At 36.2% G+C, this 19,656-nt stretch overlaps 3 protein-coding genes across 7 annotated transcripts; 2 read left to right on the top strand and 1 right to left on the bottom strand.

Annotated features, from left to right (window-relative positions):
* Positions 1 to 3,384: 3,384 nt before the first annotated feature.
* On the top strand, positions 3,385 to 4,580 carry EDL3 (EID1-like 3). The gene has a single exon (XM_086656648.1). It carries the CDS (start codon positions 3,441 to 3,443, stop codon positions 4,302 to 4,304), a length of 864 nt encoding a protein of 287 aa, XP_086512774.1. The 5' UTR covers positions 3,385 to 3,440; the 3' UTR covers positions 4,305 to 4,580.
* Positions 4,581 to 6,388: 1,808 nt separating this feature from the next.
* Positions 6,389 to 9,285, bottom strand: LOC147570075 (uncharacterized). Its single transcript, XM_086656647.1, has 2 exons — positions 7,190 to 9,285; positions 6,389 to 6,720 (listed from the first exon to the last, which is right to left on the bottom strand). Exon 1 carries the CDS (start codon positions 9,202 to 9,204, stop codon positions 7,192 to 7,194), a length of 2,013 nt encoding a protein of 670 aa, XP_086512773.1. The 5' UTR covers positions 9,205 to 9,285; the 3' UTR covers positions 6,389 to 6,720; positions 7,190 to 7,191.
* A 1,310-nt stretch (positions 9,286 to 10,595) lies between these two features.
* On the top strand, positions 10,596 to 19,447 carry LOC147570074 (hyperosmolality-gated Ca2+ permeable channel 1.7-like). 5 transcript variants are annotated; one of them, XM_086656644.1, is made up of 13 exons: positions 10,829 to 11,171; positions 11,537 to 11,632; positions 11,982 to 12,319; positions 12,663 to 12,812; positions 13,686 to 13,821; positions 14,811 to 14,912; positions 15,148 to 15,267; positions 15,538 to 15,618; positions 16,040 to 16,380; positions 16,460 to 16,705; positions 17,178 to 17,502; positions 18,284 to 18,517; positions 18,954 to 19,447. In XM_086656644.1, exons 3-13 carry the CDS (start codon positions 12,006 to 12,008, stop codon positions 19,185 to 19,187), a joined length of 2,283 nt encoding a protein of 760 aa, XP_086512770.1. In that variant the 5' UTR covers positions 10,829 to 11,171; positions 11,537 to 11,632; positions 11,982 to 12,005; the 3' UTR covers positions 19,188 to 19,447. The 5 variants fall into 5 exon arrangements, 4 of the variants coding, with proteins under 4 accessions (XP_086512769.1, XP_086512771.1, XP_086512770.1 ...); XM_086656643.1 differs by lacking the exon at positions 11,537 to 11,632 and having other exon boundaries at positions 10,596 to 11,171; XM_086656645.1 differs by lacking the exon at positions 11,537 to 11,632 and having other exon boundaries at positions 10,627 to 11,126.
* Positions 19,448 to 19,656: the final 209 nt, after the last annotated feature.

Below are 19,656 nucleotides of genomic sequence, written 5' to 3'. Positions count from 1 at the left end.
TAACAAAAAAAAAATATTTACGTCATTGTAACATTATTAAAAGAATGTGCAAAAATTATCTTGTTGGACTATTTGACCACCTTTTAACGGGCCAAAAATAGTGTTAAAACAAGAGGGGGCAGCTAATAGGACCCGCTAAAAGTGTTGTTGGCCTCCGACTTCTGTATGCATCCGGTACGGATTGGTGGCCTACTAGAGAGGCACCCACCTAGACTCTTTTTTTTTGCTCGCAACTTTGAGGTATAAAGAAAAGTCTCAAGGGAATAAAGACTTAGTAAACAAGCTTTGACCTAAGAGGACATTTCTATTTTGAGTCCACCAATTGAATATCTTGTCTTTTGCTTCCTAATCTTCTTCCCCCAAATCTTTCTTCTCTCTTTCTCCTACTACTCCCTCTCTCTCTCCTTCTTTATCTCACTGTGAGAACAGTTTCTCTCTCTCGTTGTCTTCCCTCCTCTCACTGTCTCTCTCTCTCCCTCTCCCTCTCTCTCTTACTGTCACTCTCTCGCTCTCCTGGTCTCTCCCTATCTCTTACAAAGTCTAAGACCTTCTTAGGGTTTAGGGTGCCAAAGAGATCTATAGAGATTTGAAAGAATGAAGCTTGAATCAAGTTTAAAATTCTACATACCCAATACCATGGAAGAATGGTCCTACGTACCCTTTGAAATCCAAATTTCTACACATATCTAGTGAAGCTTATTTGTAGATCTTCCATTGTCATGAAAGATTCGTGGTGAAGTTTGGGGTATTCACTTATTCATCAGTTTTTTCTTCTCCACTTTTTTGTTGCAATTAATTTCTCATTTTATTGTTTGCAATTTATTTTAATGATCAAGCCTTATTAAAAACTGAATGATCAATACATGGTTATTATTTCATTTATTTGATTTGAAGAAACTTAAATAACTCCCCGAGGGACTTTACTACCCAGGCTTCTGGGATGTGATTTATTTTTAAGTTGATATCTTACTAAACTTAGTTTTATCCACATTTCCTTTGATGATAAAGAATGAATGAAGTTTTGCATTATTTATTTGACAGTAGTGAGATCTAGAGACATATCAACACTAAATAGGAGGGAGGGAGAGGGAGAGGGAGAGGGAGAGGGAGAGGGAGAGAGAGAGAGAGAGAGAGAGAGAGAGAGAGAGAGAGGGAGAGGGAGAGGGAGAGGGAGAGGGAGAGGGAGAGGGAGAGGGAGAGGGAGAGGGAGAGGGAGAGAGAGAGGGAGAGAGGAGAGGAGAGAGAGAGAGAGAGAGAGAGAGAGAGAGAGAGAGAGAGAGAGAGAGAGAGAGAGAGAGAGAGAGAGAGAGAGAGAGAGAGAGAGGGAGAGAGAGAGAAAGGGAGAGGGAAAGGGAGAGCGGGAGAGGGAGAGGGAGAGGGAGAGGGAGAGGGGGAGAGGGAGAGGGAGAGGGAGAGGGAGAGGGAGAGAGAGGGAGAGGGAGAGGGAGAGGGAGAGGGAGAGGGAGAGGAGAGAGAGAGAGAGAGAGAGAGAGAGAGAGAGAGAGAGAGAGAGAGAGAAAAGATGAGAGAGAGAGAGAAAAGATGAGAGAGAGAGAGAAAAGATGAGAGAGAGAGAGAGAGAGAGAAAAGATAAGATAGAGGATGAGCAGGAGAGAGGGGAGAAGAGAAGGAGATGAAGATTAGGGAGCGAAGTTTAAATAGAGAAATTTTTTGACTAAAAAAAGAGTATGCCTTCTAAGTCAATCTTGATTGACTAAGTCTTTATGATCCGGAGATTTTTCTTTATTCCCCAAAGCCGCGACTTTTTTTCTTTCTATCTCTGTTCTTCTTCTTCTTCTTCTCCTTCTTCTTCTTCTTCATTTATTCTCTTTATTTGAATCATAATCAACACTTTTTCATGAAAAAAATCCTGTTTCTAATACCATAGTAAATCAACAATAAACTAGTTTTCGAGAGAGAAAGAGAGTAAAATCATTACGAGAAGAACTTTGATTTCAAACTAACCTCGATCTATGATGAGGCACTAGAGAGAGAAAGAATCTTGATCCAAAACTACCATTTAAAATACTCCCCGAGTATCCTAATCACGGTCTCGGGCCACTTCGAGAGGTTTCGGACTGGTCAGTCCAACAAGATTCGGATTGACCAGTCTGAAACCTCTTGGACTGGCCCGAGTCCGAACCTAGTCTGCGATTTTCGGATGGGTCAATTCGTGTACAAAAATTTCAGTAGGTGTCACACAGATATTTGTGGTCAAAAGAGGTTGACTTTGGTCAATCTTCACCACCGGGAGCTAACAACATTTTTAATGGGTGCTTTTAAGTCGCTCCTAAAACAAGAATGTGATCCACTCCGTTCGTAGCAAATAACCACAATTTTAGTAACCACAATATTTGAGCAATCCCTTTTGTAAGTTTTATGGGTGCTCTAATATTGTTAGTCCACACTAGGGTTAAATGCTAATGGGATAAAATTAAAATTAAACTATTCTGTCATAAATTTGTCTCGTGGAGTTCACTAGCAATCTTTGACATTGCCAAATCCTTTTCGCAATATATAATGATAATCCTACTTTTGTGTTGAGTAAGTTACTAGTCAAAACTATTCATTTCAGAAACAAAATAACTCTATCGGTTGTAAAAGCGAATGAACCTTAGACAATAGCTCTGATGAATATATAATTTCCAATCTAATCTAGTAACCATTTCTCGTCATCTTCATGCATACATAATAACAATACGAAATACAATCTTTATTTTGTAGATTTTGGATGAACACTAAAGCCATTTGGAAGATAGAATTTGAGTAGATATCTTCTTCGACAACATATTATACTTTTTTTGTTGTTGAAATACTTATATTTCCTTAGTCCTAGCTAGGCGGCTAGGCCCATATCATACTTGCTTACGAGCATAAAAGAACCAAACAGTCCCAACGACTCTGCCAATATAAAATGTCAAATACTTATATTTCCTTAGTCCTAGCTAGGCCCATGTGACGAAAGATTAAACAAATATCTAAACACAGACAAAATATCTTAACACAGAAAATCAAATATCATACTTAACAATCTCAACATACACGTGTACGGTTGATTCATTCGACACGTGCTGATCTCTAGTTAGTTAAAATTGTATGGGAACACGTGTCGCGTGAGAAGCCGACACGTATCCTTTAGATGCTTTTTTTAAAAACTGAGATATTTAAGCACAGGACGATGCAGACACGTGTCTTGAGAACGGTATTTATCGAACGGTTAATACTTTCCTTTAATTCTGAATATTTTCAATTATTTTATATGAGGACACGTGTCTGGTTCCTATAGTAAGATCTAAGCAATTAATTGACCATTGATTAGTCAACACGTGTCCGACCATTTCTGGACATTTATATAAACCTTCTCTAAACCAACAAAATGACCTGATTTTTTTAGAGAGAGAAAGACGCCATTTTTTCAGAGAGAGAGAGAGAGAGAGAAGATGAAGAAGAAATTGAAACCAAATGGATCCGAAGACGATTCAATTGAATCGGACGCCGATTCAGGAATACTAAACGAGCAAATTCTGTTATTAGTATTTCAATCGATGAATTGGGATCCACATCTGTTATGTTTGACGGCTTGTGTTAGCCGGAAACATCGAGCTGTCGTCAATCGGGTTTTATGGCGAGAGTTATGCGTATCTCGAGCGCCGCGTATGATAGCAGGACTCATTAATGGTGCGCCAACAACAGGAAGAATCGGTGGTGGATGGGATTCACTCGGTAAGCTCTTATTCTTTTGTGGTGGTTGTAAACCGAGTCAACATTTCCGAATTGACCGAGTTACAACTGGTCATTTTGTGAAAGCCTCGAGATTTTCAAAGACTTCTGGTCAAAGCTTTTTGACTAAGAAATGTCAAGATGATGTGTTGTATATTAGTGATCCCTGTGAACATTCCGTAGGAAGAGATAATGGTGGCAATGAAGATGATTTAGGGATATTTAGAGGGGTATTTAAGGGATTTGTAAAATCAAGAACTAGAGCTATTTTGATCAAACGGCAGATAGAGCTTGAACATCAAATTCGATGTCCTTATTGTGGGGCGAGAGTTTGGAGTATGACTACAGCGAAACTTATGCCGAAGAGTGCTTGTAGAAGACTTGGTTCTCATGACGGAAGGTTAGAATATTTTGTTTGTGTTAACGGACACTTACACGGTACGTGTTGGTTAGTTCGATTATCGTCCGATGAAGAAGATAGTGAGATTGATTTATTTGATGGTGAAAATGAACGGTCAAGATTGATTCATGGAAGAAATAGTTCAAGTGGTGAAGAGATTCGAGATGGTTTGATTTGTGAGTGAGGGGGTGACGTGTCGGTTGAATGACGTGTTGACTTTTGATTGGGAGGTTGAAATTTTGGAACAGTTTTGAGTGGTGACGTGGACTAACAGAATTCTGGTGAGGTGTGACATGAGATTTGAGAAGAAGAATAGAAAGTTGGGGAAATGTGATATGGGAGCCTTTTTGCTCCGTGAGATTACTTTCCAAGGAATTTTGAGTTTGTGTTGTTTAGGATGTGTTTGGATGTATGATTTTAGTGTTCAGTTTTTTCATAATGGACATGAAATATTTGAGAAGTACATTTTTTTCCTCCACTTTTTCAGGGAAACTGCAAATCTATGGATCTAAAACAAACACTGGCCAATAGGTTTTAGAAAATGATGTACAAGTCTTTCTTAGACCTAATTTTAGAAGTCTATCGTTGTCTACAAAATAAATTAATAAGATCGACTACTCTAACGAGTTTGATTGGTATTTCCACTAAATCCATCAACTAGATTCTTCACGTCGTTTTTCGTTAAAACTTTCATATATTCACAAGTTATGTCCATAACGTTGGCCATAGCCTATCTTTCATATGTGGTGATTGTGTGGGAGAGTATGACCTAAAACGTAGGTGTCAAAATGCGATTAAACCTATAACAACAATTTCAATCAACATAACAATTTTTATCGTAATAAAACTTAATCGAGAGTTTAGGCTCTCTTTAGAGAAGAGTTAGATTCAGAGGATGAGATAACATCAAACACTACCTAAGATTAATAGAATTATAGAAGCACTTATTTCTTGATATTTTAAAATTAAAATTTTGAGGAGGAGCCTATTGACTTGCATAGGTTGTAGTTGGACCAATGAAAAACGTTCCTAATAGTGGACAAGATCCTGTTAGTTGGATTCGTCGGCTGGAGAATTTCATATACTCCCACTTTTTTATATTTCCAGAGAGAGAAAGTTGGTGAGAGAAGTGGCTTTCTGGTCAAGTATAATTCTTTTCTATCTCTCTCTCTCTCAAGATGGAGATATTTTTGGTGTTTGTGAAGTTGAAGATGGGGAACATGTGGGCTGTGGGCACCCAGAGTTCCACTTTTTTTTTTTGTGATGAGATCCCAGAGTTCCACTTAAAAGTGGATGATGTGTTTTTTTAAGGTATTAAATTAATATTAATATTAATTATTTAAGGGTTTAAATCCCTACAATTTTTTTTTTGAAATGTTCAGCGAGCTTCGAACTTTTGACCTCTAAAGTGGAAGACTATACCTCTTACCACTCCAATCGAAGGTTGTTGATAGAATTCCCATAAGTTGTTATAGCTTGTTCATTGTAAAAACTTGTATATATATCTTACAAATTCAGCACGAGTTACAAAGTAACTGTGCTGGTGGAAATGGGGAATTTGCAAGGGAGTGTGGTGGTTAACCTAGATGTTAACTAGATTAACAGATTTCCTCCTAACGTTGCTTGAAAAATCCGTATCAGTAGATGAAAAATGTAAAACATCATTTCCAGACTTAAGGTGGTGGATATGCCTAAGGTTGCTTCGTTAAAACTTTGTCAGAAAACACCATTGAGACAGAAATCGTGGTTAAGGAAAAACAAAGTAGATCATTCAAGAGCAAATCAATGTCTCTGTGTGGTATTGCCCCTCGCTACATTATAAGTCAAACTAATCAATCAAACAAACCTCCTCTGTGGTCGTCATTCAAGAGTCTTTAAAAGTTTCCCTGTAGACGATCTGGCGAACCTCGTTAAAATGCTTAGTAGTATAACAAGTCAGTTCTTATTAATTTTCGTAACTAGTTTCTAATTGAAGCCAACATTTATAAGGATGAATTAGTTAACCATTTTCATAGAAAAACTCATAACTTCTCAATACAACCACAAAAGGAAAAGACTCACGATTCCATTTTCACAGAACAATGAAATCAAATCTCTGGACGTAAAGATGCTAGCGGCAAGAAAACTTGATGACCGGGAAGTCCAAGTTAGACATAAAACAAACATTCTGAAATCAAACCAAGTCAGCTAACAATCTGGGAAAAAAAGAAGCAGTGATATTCTTGTTGTTGTATACTAGAAGGTATATGGAGAAAGATAACCATCAAATTAATCAGAAAGTAAGACACAAACAATGCCAATTATCGACTTATTCGCTGTAGGTGTGAAATATGCGAGTCAAAACTGTTCATACGAGGAGTGGTATGAGAATTTATGTTATCCTATTAGAGATCAGAGCAAATTTTCCAAATAAACCACATTGTGGTAGCCATAATAGAGTGACAAGACAAAATGGTCCTAGCAAGATTCTGCCAGGACTTGATCTATTCTTTTACAAAGAAATAGATTCTATTAGCTATGAAGATCAGCAGAGAATAGTGGAAATGAAAAGAAGAGACCTGGATGTTGCTAGATCTGCACCAGAATCCAAATTGCACCAACTACAAAAATCAATAAGAAGTTAAAAACACTTGATGAACGAAAAAGAGAGGGAACTCAGATGAGGCCTCGTAGCTGTTCTCGGTTTCATGTGTCTTTCGGTTAATGAACGTATAGATGAAAAACTGTAAATACAAACAGAAGTTCGAAGTATTACAAAATGATACAAGGTCATTCGTTAATTGCTTCGGACGAACAATTTGGCCTCTATTGTTATTGTATTTGTCTATAACCACGGGGTATCATTGATTATTGAATTTGGTGGATCTTAACCGTCTTTAATTCATGCAGCTAGCTTGGTGGTGACATGTTTACTTTCAAATATTTGATGTCAGCGTTCCTATGGAAGCTGAACGATCTAGACTAATTAGTATATTAACTTCAACTTTATATGAACAACATAACTAGATATTGATGTATGAGCAACGCAATAAGTTTCACTTAGAATGTATATGGTGGACCTCGACTTACAATCATTCCTTGACTCCATCAATTCTTGGAGTAGCAGAGAAGTTCAGGTTTTTGAGCTGCTTCACAGAAAGTAAATTTACAAGCAAGGAAATAACGACATCGCTCGGGGAAAATTCTCTTTCACGCATCTTCTGAAGCAATTGCAATGCCTCATCAACCTCACGCTTCTTAAGCAAACACAGAATGATAGTATTATAAGTGATGCAATTGGGTAAGCAACCCTTCCCTTCCATTTCACTGATCAATTTGAAAGCCTCGGACAACGTCCCATTCTTGCAATGGCAATTAACCATTGTATTATATGTTACAATGTCAGGCACTAATCCTTTGTTTGAGATTTTATCAAATAATTTCGCTGCATTGTCATACTGTCTCGCCTTGACCAACCCATCAATTAGTGTATTATAAATTTCAATACTAACTTTAGAGCCACTACCCTCCATTAACTGAAATATTTCCATTGCCGTGTCAATATCTCTGTTCTTACAAAGGCCATTAAGCAATGAGCCAATTGTAACTAGATTTGGAGTTAGCCCGCACGTCTGCATCTCAATAAACAACTTTTTTGCAGTTCCTAATCTTCCATCCTTGCCATGTCCAGCTATTAGTATAGTGTATGTGTACTCAGTGGGTTTACATCCCTTCTCTTTCATGTTCTCTAAAAGTTTCATAGCTTCGTCCAACCTGCAACTTTTACAGTAACCATCTATCAAAGTATTGTAGGTGACCTCATTGGGTTCCAATCCTGTATCTACCATTGAATCAAACAATTTCACTGCCTCCTCTAGTTGACTAGTCAAACACAATCCGCTGATCATCCCATTGTATGTAACTAAATCAGGTTCTACTCCCAATTTAGCCATGAATTGAAATAACTCCCAAGCATCTTTCATCATCCCTTCTTTACAGATGGAATCTACTAAGATATTGAACGTCACTATGTTAGGTGAAATCCCATGCTCCACCATTTGATCGAAAAATCTTCTTGTTTTCTCCCACTGTCCACATTGGCAAAATTCATGAATTAGAGAATTATAAGTGACTCTATTGGCCATAACTCCTCGACTAGACATTTTTTCAAAGAGTTTCACTGCTTCATTCAATTGTCCACATTGGCAAAGACCATGGATTAGTGAATTATAAGTCACAACATTCGCAACAATTCCTCGACTAGACATTTTATCGAAGAGTTTAACTGCTTCATTCAATTGTCCACATTGGCAAAGACCATGGATAAGTGAATTATAAGTCACAACATTCGCAACAATTCCTCGACTAGACATTTTTTCAAAGAGTTTAACTGCCTCATTGAATTGGCTTAATTTGCAAAGAGCATTGATTATCACACTGTATGTAACAACATTAGGAGACAAATTCCATATCTTTACCATCTTGTTTTGGTACTCAATAGCAAAACCCACTTCACCAACTCTACAAAGGCCAGTTATAAGAGTTCCACATGTAATAATATCGGGTTGGATCCCAGAGTCAGTCATTTTATCAAACACTTCAAGGGCAACACTAATATTTTTCTGCAGACAGAGCCCTTTAATAAGTGTACTAAAAGTGATCAAATCAGGCTCATAACCACTCTTTAGACAATTTCCCACAACACAGAAAGCATAATTAACCTGACCTAATTGACACCCACAGTTAATCAAAATATTAAATGTGGTCAAATTAATTTGGATTCCCACCAAAATCATCTTTTTATAAAGGGTAAACACATCTGGGTATGATCTATTTTTGGCAACTGAACTCAATATGTGATTAAAGGTAGAGGTAGAAGGAATTGGTTTAATGGAAACCAGTTTATCAAAGTAAACCAGAGCATTATGTAGATTCTTAATATTTCCAGACTTACATTGATTTACTACTGAACTTTCAGATTGGGTAGGAATTGCTTTACCTGAAGAAGAAGAAGAAGAATGACAATAACTTGACCTAATTTTTTCTGGTTTTAGAGAATGATTGAGGGAAGAAACTACAGCTAGTTGTTTGGAAAGGACTTTCATTTTCTTCTTACCAAGGAAATAAAAAATGTGTAGGATGACAAGTCATGGGTCAAAATGAAAGAGAAGAAAAAAAAAATTGGTGTGATAGCATGCGTCCGAAGGACATAATTAAAACAGTGAAATCTAGATAATCTGAAAAAGACAGAGAAGTCGAAAAGTTAAGAATTTAAAATCTAATAAAAAATAAAATAAATGAACAGGTCGAGATTTCATAATCAACATTTTCCTGTTTCGCTAACGTTAATTTTTTCTCCTCACTAGAAATTTTGTCCAACTATCATATTTTTCGAGTCAGTCGATCAAGATTTTTGACTTCTTTATCAGTATTTTTACGTCGTATTGGTATTTGAAATAGTTGTATCCTTTAAATGTATACATTATGCCAACCCTCGATTTTTATTTCTCTACTACGCTATTTCCCCTAACTATTATATTCGATAATAAAACAAAAGATTATGAAAAACCGTTAGAGAAAAAGGTTCTAACAGAACTAACAAAAAAATTACATAATTTACTTTTGGGTCAGAGTAGTTACCAAGTTGATTGCTACTCTCCAGGTCTCTAGACTCTAGTTCGAGACATATATACTATGTTATCTTTATAAAGAAATAACTTAAACAAAATACTATATGAGAGACAGAAATGAAGATAAAAATGTATGCATAATGCATACAACATCTTAGAACGCATTAGTACAATCTTGTGGGAAGCCAGGCCTAACAATTACATCTTTTTTCTCTTTGGTATCTTTGTACGAATGACGCAAGTTTAGATGGGCACAATGTCAAAACTCAGCTAAAGAAACGTTTTTCTCGATCTCTTAAGAAATTAAAGTGTTACAATGAAATGGTAGCCTAATAGATTCTTAACATGCTTCTCCGAATTTGTTTCGTATTTCTCATGCACTTCCCAGTTCCCACTAGCTGGGGAAATCAGAAGCAATCCTACCTTTTAAGTTTCAACCAATTATTGTGCTGTAATGAGGTAATCCTTGTAATCAAAAGTAATGAAATGGCAACAAACAAATTTCTCAATTACATACTCAAACTACTCATCTATACCATAAAAAAAAAAAAAGACTCTGTTACGTTTTACCAAAGTATTATAATTTCACAATCCAACAACAACTGAACTCAGGGATAGAAATCATACTTCTTAAACTATTCCAATTGAGCCAAAATCTATTTCCATTAGCATTCTCATTTTTATGGTAAAAGGCCAATACAATTTGAAAAGCTTAAATCCAACTTTCAAAAAATAGTTCCTTCATCAAAAAAAAAACTTTCAAAAAATAGTAAACTTGTTTTCCACTTTTTTCAGTTGTTAGAAGATAAAAAAAATCTTTTGATGAACTCATCAAAAGAAGATAAAAAAATCAGGTATTAGCTGTTAAATAACTCATCATCTTTGAATGAATTCCTTAACAAACAAAATTCAGGGCAAAAATTGCAATTAAAGTACTATCCTAGGGATACTTTTGGAACCAAAAGATTCAAATTTCTTTCTTTTTCACATCTCACAACTACGCAAATCTCAAGATATTATCAGTAAGATCTCAATGGCAAGATCGACGGTGGAATAAAATTTTCGGGCTTTAAAATCCCGCATTTTGCGCGTGACATTCAAAAGCGTATAAGAGTTGGGAAGAGCGGGGAACGTGGCGGTGCCGCGGAATGTGAGAGTGAGAAAGCGTACAGAAAACCGTTCCGCGCTCGTTGCCGTCCTCTCTCTCTCTCTCTAAAAAACAGAGCGACATTGAAAATCGAACCTGGAGCTCATCATCTCCCACGGAAACCCTAACTTTATCTCTCTACCCTTCTCTTTTTCTCTTTGAATACGTATCTCCTCTGTTCGAACGAATCGAATCGGAAGAGATCATTAACCGGTTTATTTTTCATTAACCGAGTTTTCAAGAGACAGAGGTATAAGTTATTGATTTCATCGCATTGAAAACCGATACATTTTAGGTAAGTTTTATAAAACTTGATGATTTTGATTTGGTTTTGTTATTGTTTGAAGGATTTACGTAGTGAGCTTTTAATTTTCTGTAAGTTGGAACGATTTTTAGCTTATTGTGTATTTGAGCTAAAAAAAAAATTGAAAAGGGTTTGAAGATGTATAATGAAATCATATTATTATCGTTGTTGATATTGTATTTTCATTGTATAAGTGTCTGCATTTTGAAGCTACACGTTAATATGATATAAGAGAATGATTTATTTCTGTCAGATTTTTCTAAAATATGAAATGAGAAGGAGAACTTGAATGGGTTTTTATGTGAATGAAATTAAGGCTAAAAGATAATCAAGATTGATTTGTGGGTTTGTTACAGGAATTTTTTACATAACTTGGGGTTTGGGTAGATAAATTGTTTGGTATTGAGTGGTGAGCTGATGGTTTGAATTTCAGAAGTTTTGAATAAGAGAAAGTGAGTTAATTGAGCCTTTCCAGTGTTTTTGTAGTGCTTAAAGAAATTATAACTTAGGAAAAAGAAACACTTCTAAAGATTATAGCAAGTTGCAATTCTTAATATTAGGGAGAAGTTGATAGAGTTAGTCTAGAGGACCAAACTAGATTTAAGTGACTAAGTTTAGTTGCAAACAGTGCTGTGGTCATACATGCATAAATACAATCCTAAACCTCACAAATATGAATTGTGTAACAAGACTTCGTTCTTGCTTCAGAATGAATCTTTTTTCATAAAACCCGAATACTAGAAGCTGTTTTTTTTGTGTATACCGGTATTTAACATAACTGCGTCGATTTCAAAATTTCAGGAGGTGAATAATTAAGGAAAAAATATGGCTACACTTTCGGATATCGGTACTTCAGCAGCTATAAATCTCCTGTCCGCTATTATATTCCTTGTGGCATTTGCAATATTACGGCTTCAACCGTACAATGATAGAGTTTACTTCCCTAAATGGTACCTCAAGGGTATACGAGGCAGTCCGACTCATTCTGGAGCATTTGTAAACAAATTTGTTAATTTAGATTTTCGCACATATATAAGGTTTTTGAATTGGATGCCGGCTGCTTTGAAAATGCCGGAATTGGAGCTTATAGAGCATGCAGGACTTGATTCTGCAGTGTATATTCGGATTTATCTTCTTGGGTGAGTTTCCGATAAGTTGTTTTGTCAAATTCCTTTTCTTTCCCCCTCTCTTATTAACGAAGTTCTTTCATATGTATGTATCCGGACATAATCATGTCCTGCTATATTTTCTTTAATACCTTGTCAAATTATCCTTTGGTAGATGAGGTTTCCATAGGCGGTCGTAACATTTGTAAAGTTGCAGATAGTTTAGCAGAAAGTTTTTCCATTTCGAGTCTTCATTGAATAAATGTTACAGTTATACAATAGTTTAGTATGTGCTTACTAGTCCATTTACATGTTATTCTTTTTCTTGCCTTTTCTTTCTCTAGGTTCATCTGACTCCAGTAATCTTGATATGCAGTTTGAAGATATTTGTCCCTGTAACTTTACTCGCTTTTGCTGTCTTGGTACCTGTGAATTGGACTGATCAAACACTAGAGAAGAGTAAGGATTTAACTTTCAGTGACATTGACAAGCTATCCATATCAAATGTTGGGCCTGGATCAAAAAGGTAAGACTATGTTACTTCTTTTGGATGAGTACCTGTTTTGGTTTTTTGGTTTTTTATCTTCTCTTTGCTTCATGATTGTCATAATTGTATGAATAGGTTATCCGCGAAGTCTGATTTTTTATTTTCCTTGCCATATGCTGAATATCAATAATATCAAGCCATTAATATAATAATATGTTTCCTTCTAAAGTTACATCCACCATGCTTTAGGCAATGAACTGATACTATGCTTCCCTTGATTTTATCCATATTCTGACTAATTTACTCCTATGTAAGTAAGTAGTCGATATCACGTTAATGGAGAGATAATAGTTACACACCAAACCACATATCTTCATGGTTTAGGATAAAGGCTCTTCATTTGAAGAACTCAAAACAAATTTAGAAAGGACATAGCCTGAAATAGGCATATTCCACTTCTACAAATTGATGTAGAGTCTATTGGGTAGTTAATATTTGACACACGTTCTTCCAAAAATTCTCAGTATATTTGGTACATATAGCACAAAGTTACATGACGAATGCGTGCTAAATTCAACTGACCTTGCTACTAAGGCCGCAACCGAGGTTGCCAAAGGAAAGTGCAAAGGTTGGTCAGAAACCAGTGTTTGGTATCATATAAAATCCTTGTTAAGCTTTAGAAAATTCATCTAAAAAGCAAAAACTGCACTGGCTACGTTTTTTGTAGTGCTATGTTCCTATTAATGACAAATCATTATCTCTCAGGAGAATGTTACAGAATCGATGTCTTAGATCAATCCATAGCATGACAATTATTTTTAATTATTTGCTGCATCGCTCTGGATCTTTTTATAATGAATAGGTGTTGATTCTTTTTTTTTTCTCTGCTAAGAAGATATGTTTCCTTAACAGGTTTTGGGCTCACTTAGTAATAGCTTATGTAGTTACATTTTGGACATGCTATGTGCTATATCATGAATACAAGAGAATAGCAAATATGAGGCTTCAGTTTCTTGCATCTGAAAATCGTCGTCCAGATCAATTTACGGTGAGTTGAGTGTGCGAAATTTGATTCGTTTTAGCACCTCAAGCCATGTATCATAATTTCTTTACAACTATATAGACTAACACTCATTCCATTTGTATTACAACTGGCCAATTGGAATATTTAGGAAAGCAATATTTACATTTTATACTCCATGATTTAATTCTATTTACCGTGGCTTATTTCTCAAGTATTTACCCATAAGACTGCTCTAGTCTTCTCCTTACTGGTTGTGTTTCTCCCCCATGAGGGTGTCAGGTAAATCGAAAACTTGGCATTTTGGCAGTGTTATAAGTTTTACATATGACAGAAAGAATTATAGCAATAGGGTTGTCCCGGGATCATAAAATGGGTTTTGTGGTAAAGAGTCTCAGACATAATAGAAAAATATGCAAATTGATATACTGCATAATGTAGGTTCTTGTCGTATTCTTTTTTACTGGTTTTAACAGATCATTAGCTTTTTGAGTCAATCTATTCCAACTAACTATGACATGAGCTGTTTGAGTTATGGCCAAAATTATGATATTGCCCAGGGCCCCAGATACATGTGGAATGACTACGCCCTTTTAAGATGTAAAGGAAATAGGTCAAGAAATAAAAAGTGGCCTTTGATACCTTTGCTATAGGACTATTGGGAAGAGAAGGAGATGGCGGTTATGCTTGTTTGTTATTGTAACTTGTATGTACTCTGACAGGATAAATCTGAAATGTCTTTTTCAGATGAACTCTTTGAAGTAGGCTCTCTTAGTATAGTGCCCAATTAAGATTTTAGTTATTCTGGACTCCATTTAACTTGAGATGAACTCCTAATTCTAATTCGATGCAGGCAATTGGTCATTTTGGCATACACAGATTTTGCAGTCCTGTGATAGTTGTCTTATCTGTAGTCTGTACCTGCATGTTAATGTGATTCATCTCCTGCTAAAAAGGAGATGGGGATGGTTGCTGGAACTCTATTTGTTTCTGAATAGCTTCCCAATTATTTTCAGGTTCTTGTGAGGAATGTCCCGCCAGATGCATACGAGTCAGTCAGCGAGCACGTTGAACATTTCTTTTGTGTTAATCACCCTGATCATTATCTTTCTCATCAGGTATGTATGTACATAGGCTGGATCATTTTTGTTTTGATCGATCCGAAGTAGCACTTTCACATGTTTTGGATTAAAAAAGGATTATCTATTGCCTATCAGCCTATCATGTCATAAGCATAATTTGAAAATATCTGTATATCAGGTCATGCCTATTTTTTGTATTTCACTAATGGATTCACATTCACATATTTAAGAAGTGATTTGCTTTTCTTTATTGTTACATGTTGGCATTTAGATTGTGTACAACGCAAATACTCTTGCGAAAATGGTGGCGCAAAAGAAAGGTTTACAAAATCGACTTGCCTACTACCAAAACAAATATGAGCGAAAATCCAGCAAGAGGCCTACTACAAAGGTATTTGCCTGTACACGATAAATCATCTTTCAAATCTGTTTATTATCTAAATCTAATAAACCACTTGAGATTTCCAATAAAAAAGCGAAATGATTTTCAATTGAAGTAATGAGCCGCAATATAGGGAACCTTCTTCAACTAGTCCTTTTGTACCGCTGTTGTAAATCTTTTTTTTTAAGGTTTAATTGTAAATCTTTCTCTAACAGTATTTGCATACTAGTTATTACTAATACATGAGTCCATCATCTCATAGAAGTATCTTTTATATAGACAGGTTTTTTTGGCCTTTGGGGGGAAACTGTGGATGCAATCGACTACTACACTGACGAGATAGATAAGTTATCTAAAGAAGTAAGTTTTGTATCTGGGCTGAAGTTTAAGTTAATCTCAGTTGATCTTCACGAAAGACCTGTAAATCCACTGTCGTATACAGTATACTACGACGCTCTAAATTAACGAGCTTGGGTAAACTTTGTGGAAAAATCCTCAAACCTTTTGAGTTCCGCACAGGATTGACTTATTAGCAATTTAATTATATTGCATCCATTTATGTTCTAGGCTTCTACGATTGACTTTTCATTACTACATTTGAATGCTAATAAGAGTATCCATGTCTATCCAAGGGCATATGCGTGGAATTATCTACTGATTAATGTTTGTCATTGAACATCTTAGATTGTTTATGGTCCAGTAGACATTTCCTACTAATTCATCAGTTACCTATTAGCTTTTCTTACTCTTTTGTTTCACGACTAAATCACTTCTTATCCAGGAACTCTCAGAAAGGGAGAGGGTTATCTGTGATCCTAAGGCTATAATGCCTGCTGCATTTGTTTCATTCAAATCTCGATGGGGGGCGGCAGTATGTGCTCAAACTCAGCAATCAAGCAATCCGACATTGTGGTTGACTCAATGGGCACCCGAGCCACGTGATGTCTATTGGACCAATCTTGCAATTCCATTTGTTGAACTCTCCGTTCGGAAGTTAGTTATGGCAGTTGCAACTTTTTTCCTAACCTTTTTCTTTATGATCCCCATTGCATTCGTTCAATCCCTAGCAAACATTGAAGGGATCGAGAAGGTCTTACCTTTCTTAAAACCATTAATAGAAAAGTAAGTGCACTTCTTTAATTTCATTTCACTTGCTATACTGTTCTTAGCATTTAAGTCTTACACTTGCGCTTATACGCAGGCCGGTTGTCAAATCAGTGATTCAAGGTTTTCTACCTGGAATCGCGTTAAAGATATTTCTCATTCTTCTACCAACAATAATCATGACTATGTCAAAGATAGAAGGTCACACATCACTATCGGGTTTAGAAAGGAAATCAGCTGCGAAATATTACCTATTTGTACTTGTGAATGTGTTTCTGGGGAGCGTAATAACAGGAACGGCATTTGAACAACTCAATACCTTCATAAACCAGTCCGCGACTGAGTATGTTACTTGCTTACATAGTTACATGTTATTTCATTTGATCATTTCACAAAAAATCGGCTTGTTGATCAATTCTTTGTTCAATATTCTCTTTTTCATTTTTGAATTCATGGTGGACAAATTATTATACATGCATGCTTGAGCATTCTGTTTTTGTATATAATCATCTCTACTCCAACAGTAGAATCAGCAGCTATAAATCAGTGAGATGAATCGTATTTCCTGTGTGATATTCTCCATTGTACGTTCATTTATCACTGCTTAGAGTTCAAGACTGTGGATGCATTGTCAATGGGGTCATAATGAAGATCTTTTTAAGTTGAATAAAAACTTTATACGAGTCGGTCATGGAAAAGAATATAACCTTTAGTTCATTTTCCCGGGAAACTGTTTGATTTGGAATTCTTGCACGCTTTCTGCGTTTTCTAACTAACAAACCCTTTATGGTTAACCTTTTCGTTCGTTTGTGTAGGATTCCAAGAACAGTTGGTGTATCCATTCCTATGAAAGGAACTTTCTTTATTACATATATAATGGTAGATGGTTGGGCTGGAATTGCTGGGGAGATCTTTAGACTGGTTCCGCTGGTTCTGTTTCACCTGAAGAATACGTTCTTGGTCAAGACAGAGCAAGACAGAGAGCAGGCAATGGATCCTGGAAGCTTGAACTTTGCTTCTAATGAACCTCGAATACAATTATATTTCTTGCTTGGACTTGTTTACGTTGTTGTCACACCAATCCTTCTGCCTTTCATTCTGGTCTTCTTCGGTTTCGCGTATTTGGTTTTCCGTCACCAGGTATGTTAGCTACTATATATCCATTCTAGTTAGTGTTTTTTTTCGTCAAAGTGTCAGAAATTACTTACCGCATACAAGTTGTAATTAGAGAATATAACCTAAACCTAAATATGAATCTTACAGTGTCAGGTAATTTCACAGGCACTTCATTGTTGTGATAGTAGGTTTTGTACGTACCGCCAATCCACACTAACCCCTCAAGAGAAACTGCATAATAATCATCGTCCATTTTTGAGATAACCATGATCATTGTTAAAATAAAGTATACTACAATCTGGAAGTAAACCTTGAAACTTCTCCTTTGTTGAACATTTTTATATAATAACAATCTCATACTACCAACTTATTTACTTATCTACAAATGCGCAGGCACACACACCCATACGCGCACACACACACACACGCACACATGACACACCCACACTCACACACACACACACACACACACACACACACACACACACACACACACACACACACACACACACACTCAAAGACATACTCCACACACTGACTCACGCCCAAGAAAGGTTTAACCATTTCACTAATTAGTCATATGTTATCTGGACCATGCTACTTTTATAGTTCTCATTCTATCATGTTAGGGAACCTTACCCTAGAAATTCGGGCTCGGACATAAATAAATGATATAAAACTATCGTTCTTCTTGATCCAAAGCTTTTTGACATTGCCCTCAATAATTGTAGTCATTCTGATGTCTATCTACTTATTTATTTGATAGATGCAACCTAACTTAAGAAGTCATTTTTGTGTTTGCTAGATTATAAATGTTTATGACCAAAAATATGAGAGTGGGGCATCATTCTGGCCAGATGTTCATGGCAGATTGATTACTGGCTTGGTAATATCACAACTTCTACTGATGGGTTTAATGAGTTCAAAAGATGCTGAGCAGTCAACGCCGTTGCTTATTGCTCTTCCTGTGTTGACCATCTGGTTCCATAGATTCTGCAAAGGTCGTTTCGAGCCAGCATTTGTGAAATTCCCATTACAGGTTAGTAATTATTTCCTCTACCTATTAAAATAGTATCACATGGTCAGTAAACACTTACTAATGGTATCTAGGTTCAAAAGATCACTATTACCTACTTCGTGTATATCCAAAACCTTTTATTTCTTTAACACGGGTTTGTCAAATGGAACAATCTGATAAGTTCTATGCTAGCATACTATATGTTAGAGGGGATAAATAGGGAGATTCTTTTCTTCGGGTTTACATCAATTCGCCTAGGTTAATAGAAAGTCCTAGTTCCGCCTAATGACATTAGTGGCAGACTGGCAGTAAACCTAACCTTCTTGGAGAATGATGTTACATCAAGTCGACATATTCTTATTCGAGCATTCTACTGTGGGTCAATAAAATTTGATTTTAACGAGAACTATCTCTGCCTTCCACTTTTTGGAGACTAATTTTATCATCTTTGGTACAGGATGCAATGGTGAAAGATACATTGGAACGCGCAACTGAGCCAAACTTGAATTTGAGAACATACCTTCAAGACGCTTACGTTCATCCTGTCTTCAAGGATGATATATTCGGGAGACCAACCGCGATTGACGAAGAAGAAAACAACCCTCTTGTAGCAACAAAGAGAACTTCCCATAGAAGTACACCTGCTCAAAGCAAATTCGGTTCTGAAGTTGGTTCAGACACCGGTTCTTAAAACTATAGAAACTCCATTTTCAATTTCCTGCAGTATATCAATTTATACTGAGGGTTCTCTTTTCTTCTGTTCATTCTTCTCTTATGTTGATTCTTTTACTCACACTATAGTAGATTATAATTTATGAAATTATCGTCGATGTTATAGAGAAAGATAAAACATAGGCAGAAGATCCTAGATTGTGCAATGTGTTTCCACTGTACTTTAATGTTCTTACATGTTTCGATGAGAAAGAAGAAGATGACTTGTGCAGTTATTGATATCTTTTATTGTTCTTCCTTGCTCGTTTTTCTCCCCTTCTATTTCTTCCTTATATGTGATATCATTAGTCTTGTAACATTTTCCTATGGTTTGAAAGCTTCCATATGGTTGAAAAACGATTGACAAAATTAGAATTAATGCATTTCTAAAAGATACTTCGTAAAAAACTTGTAAGATGGACCGTGGCCTGTGGGTGACTACCGACACA

This window comes from Eschscholzia californica, unplaced genomic scaffold (genome assembly GCF_041429995.1).
Source record: "Eschscholzia californica isolate CP2 unplaced genomic scaffold, dmEscCali1.0.p SCAF_1, whole genome shotgun sequence".
Taxonomy (NCBI): domain Eukaryota; kingdom Viridiplantae; phylum Streptophyta; class Magnoliopsida; order Ranunculales; family Papaveraceae; genus Eschscholzia; species Eschscholzia californica.
Note: the sequence above shows the minus strand (reverse complement) of the source record. Positions and strands in the feature narration are given on the sequence as shown.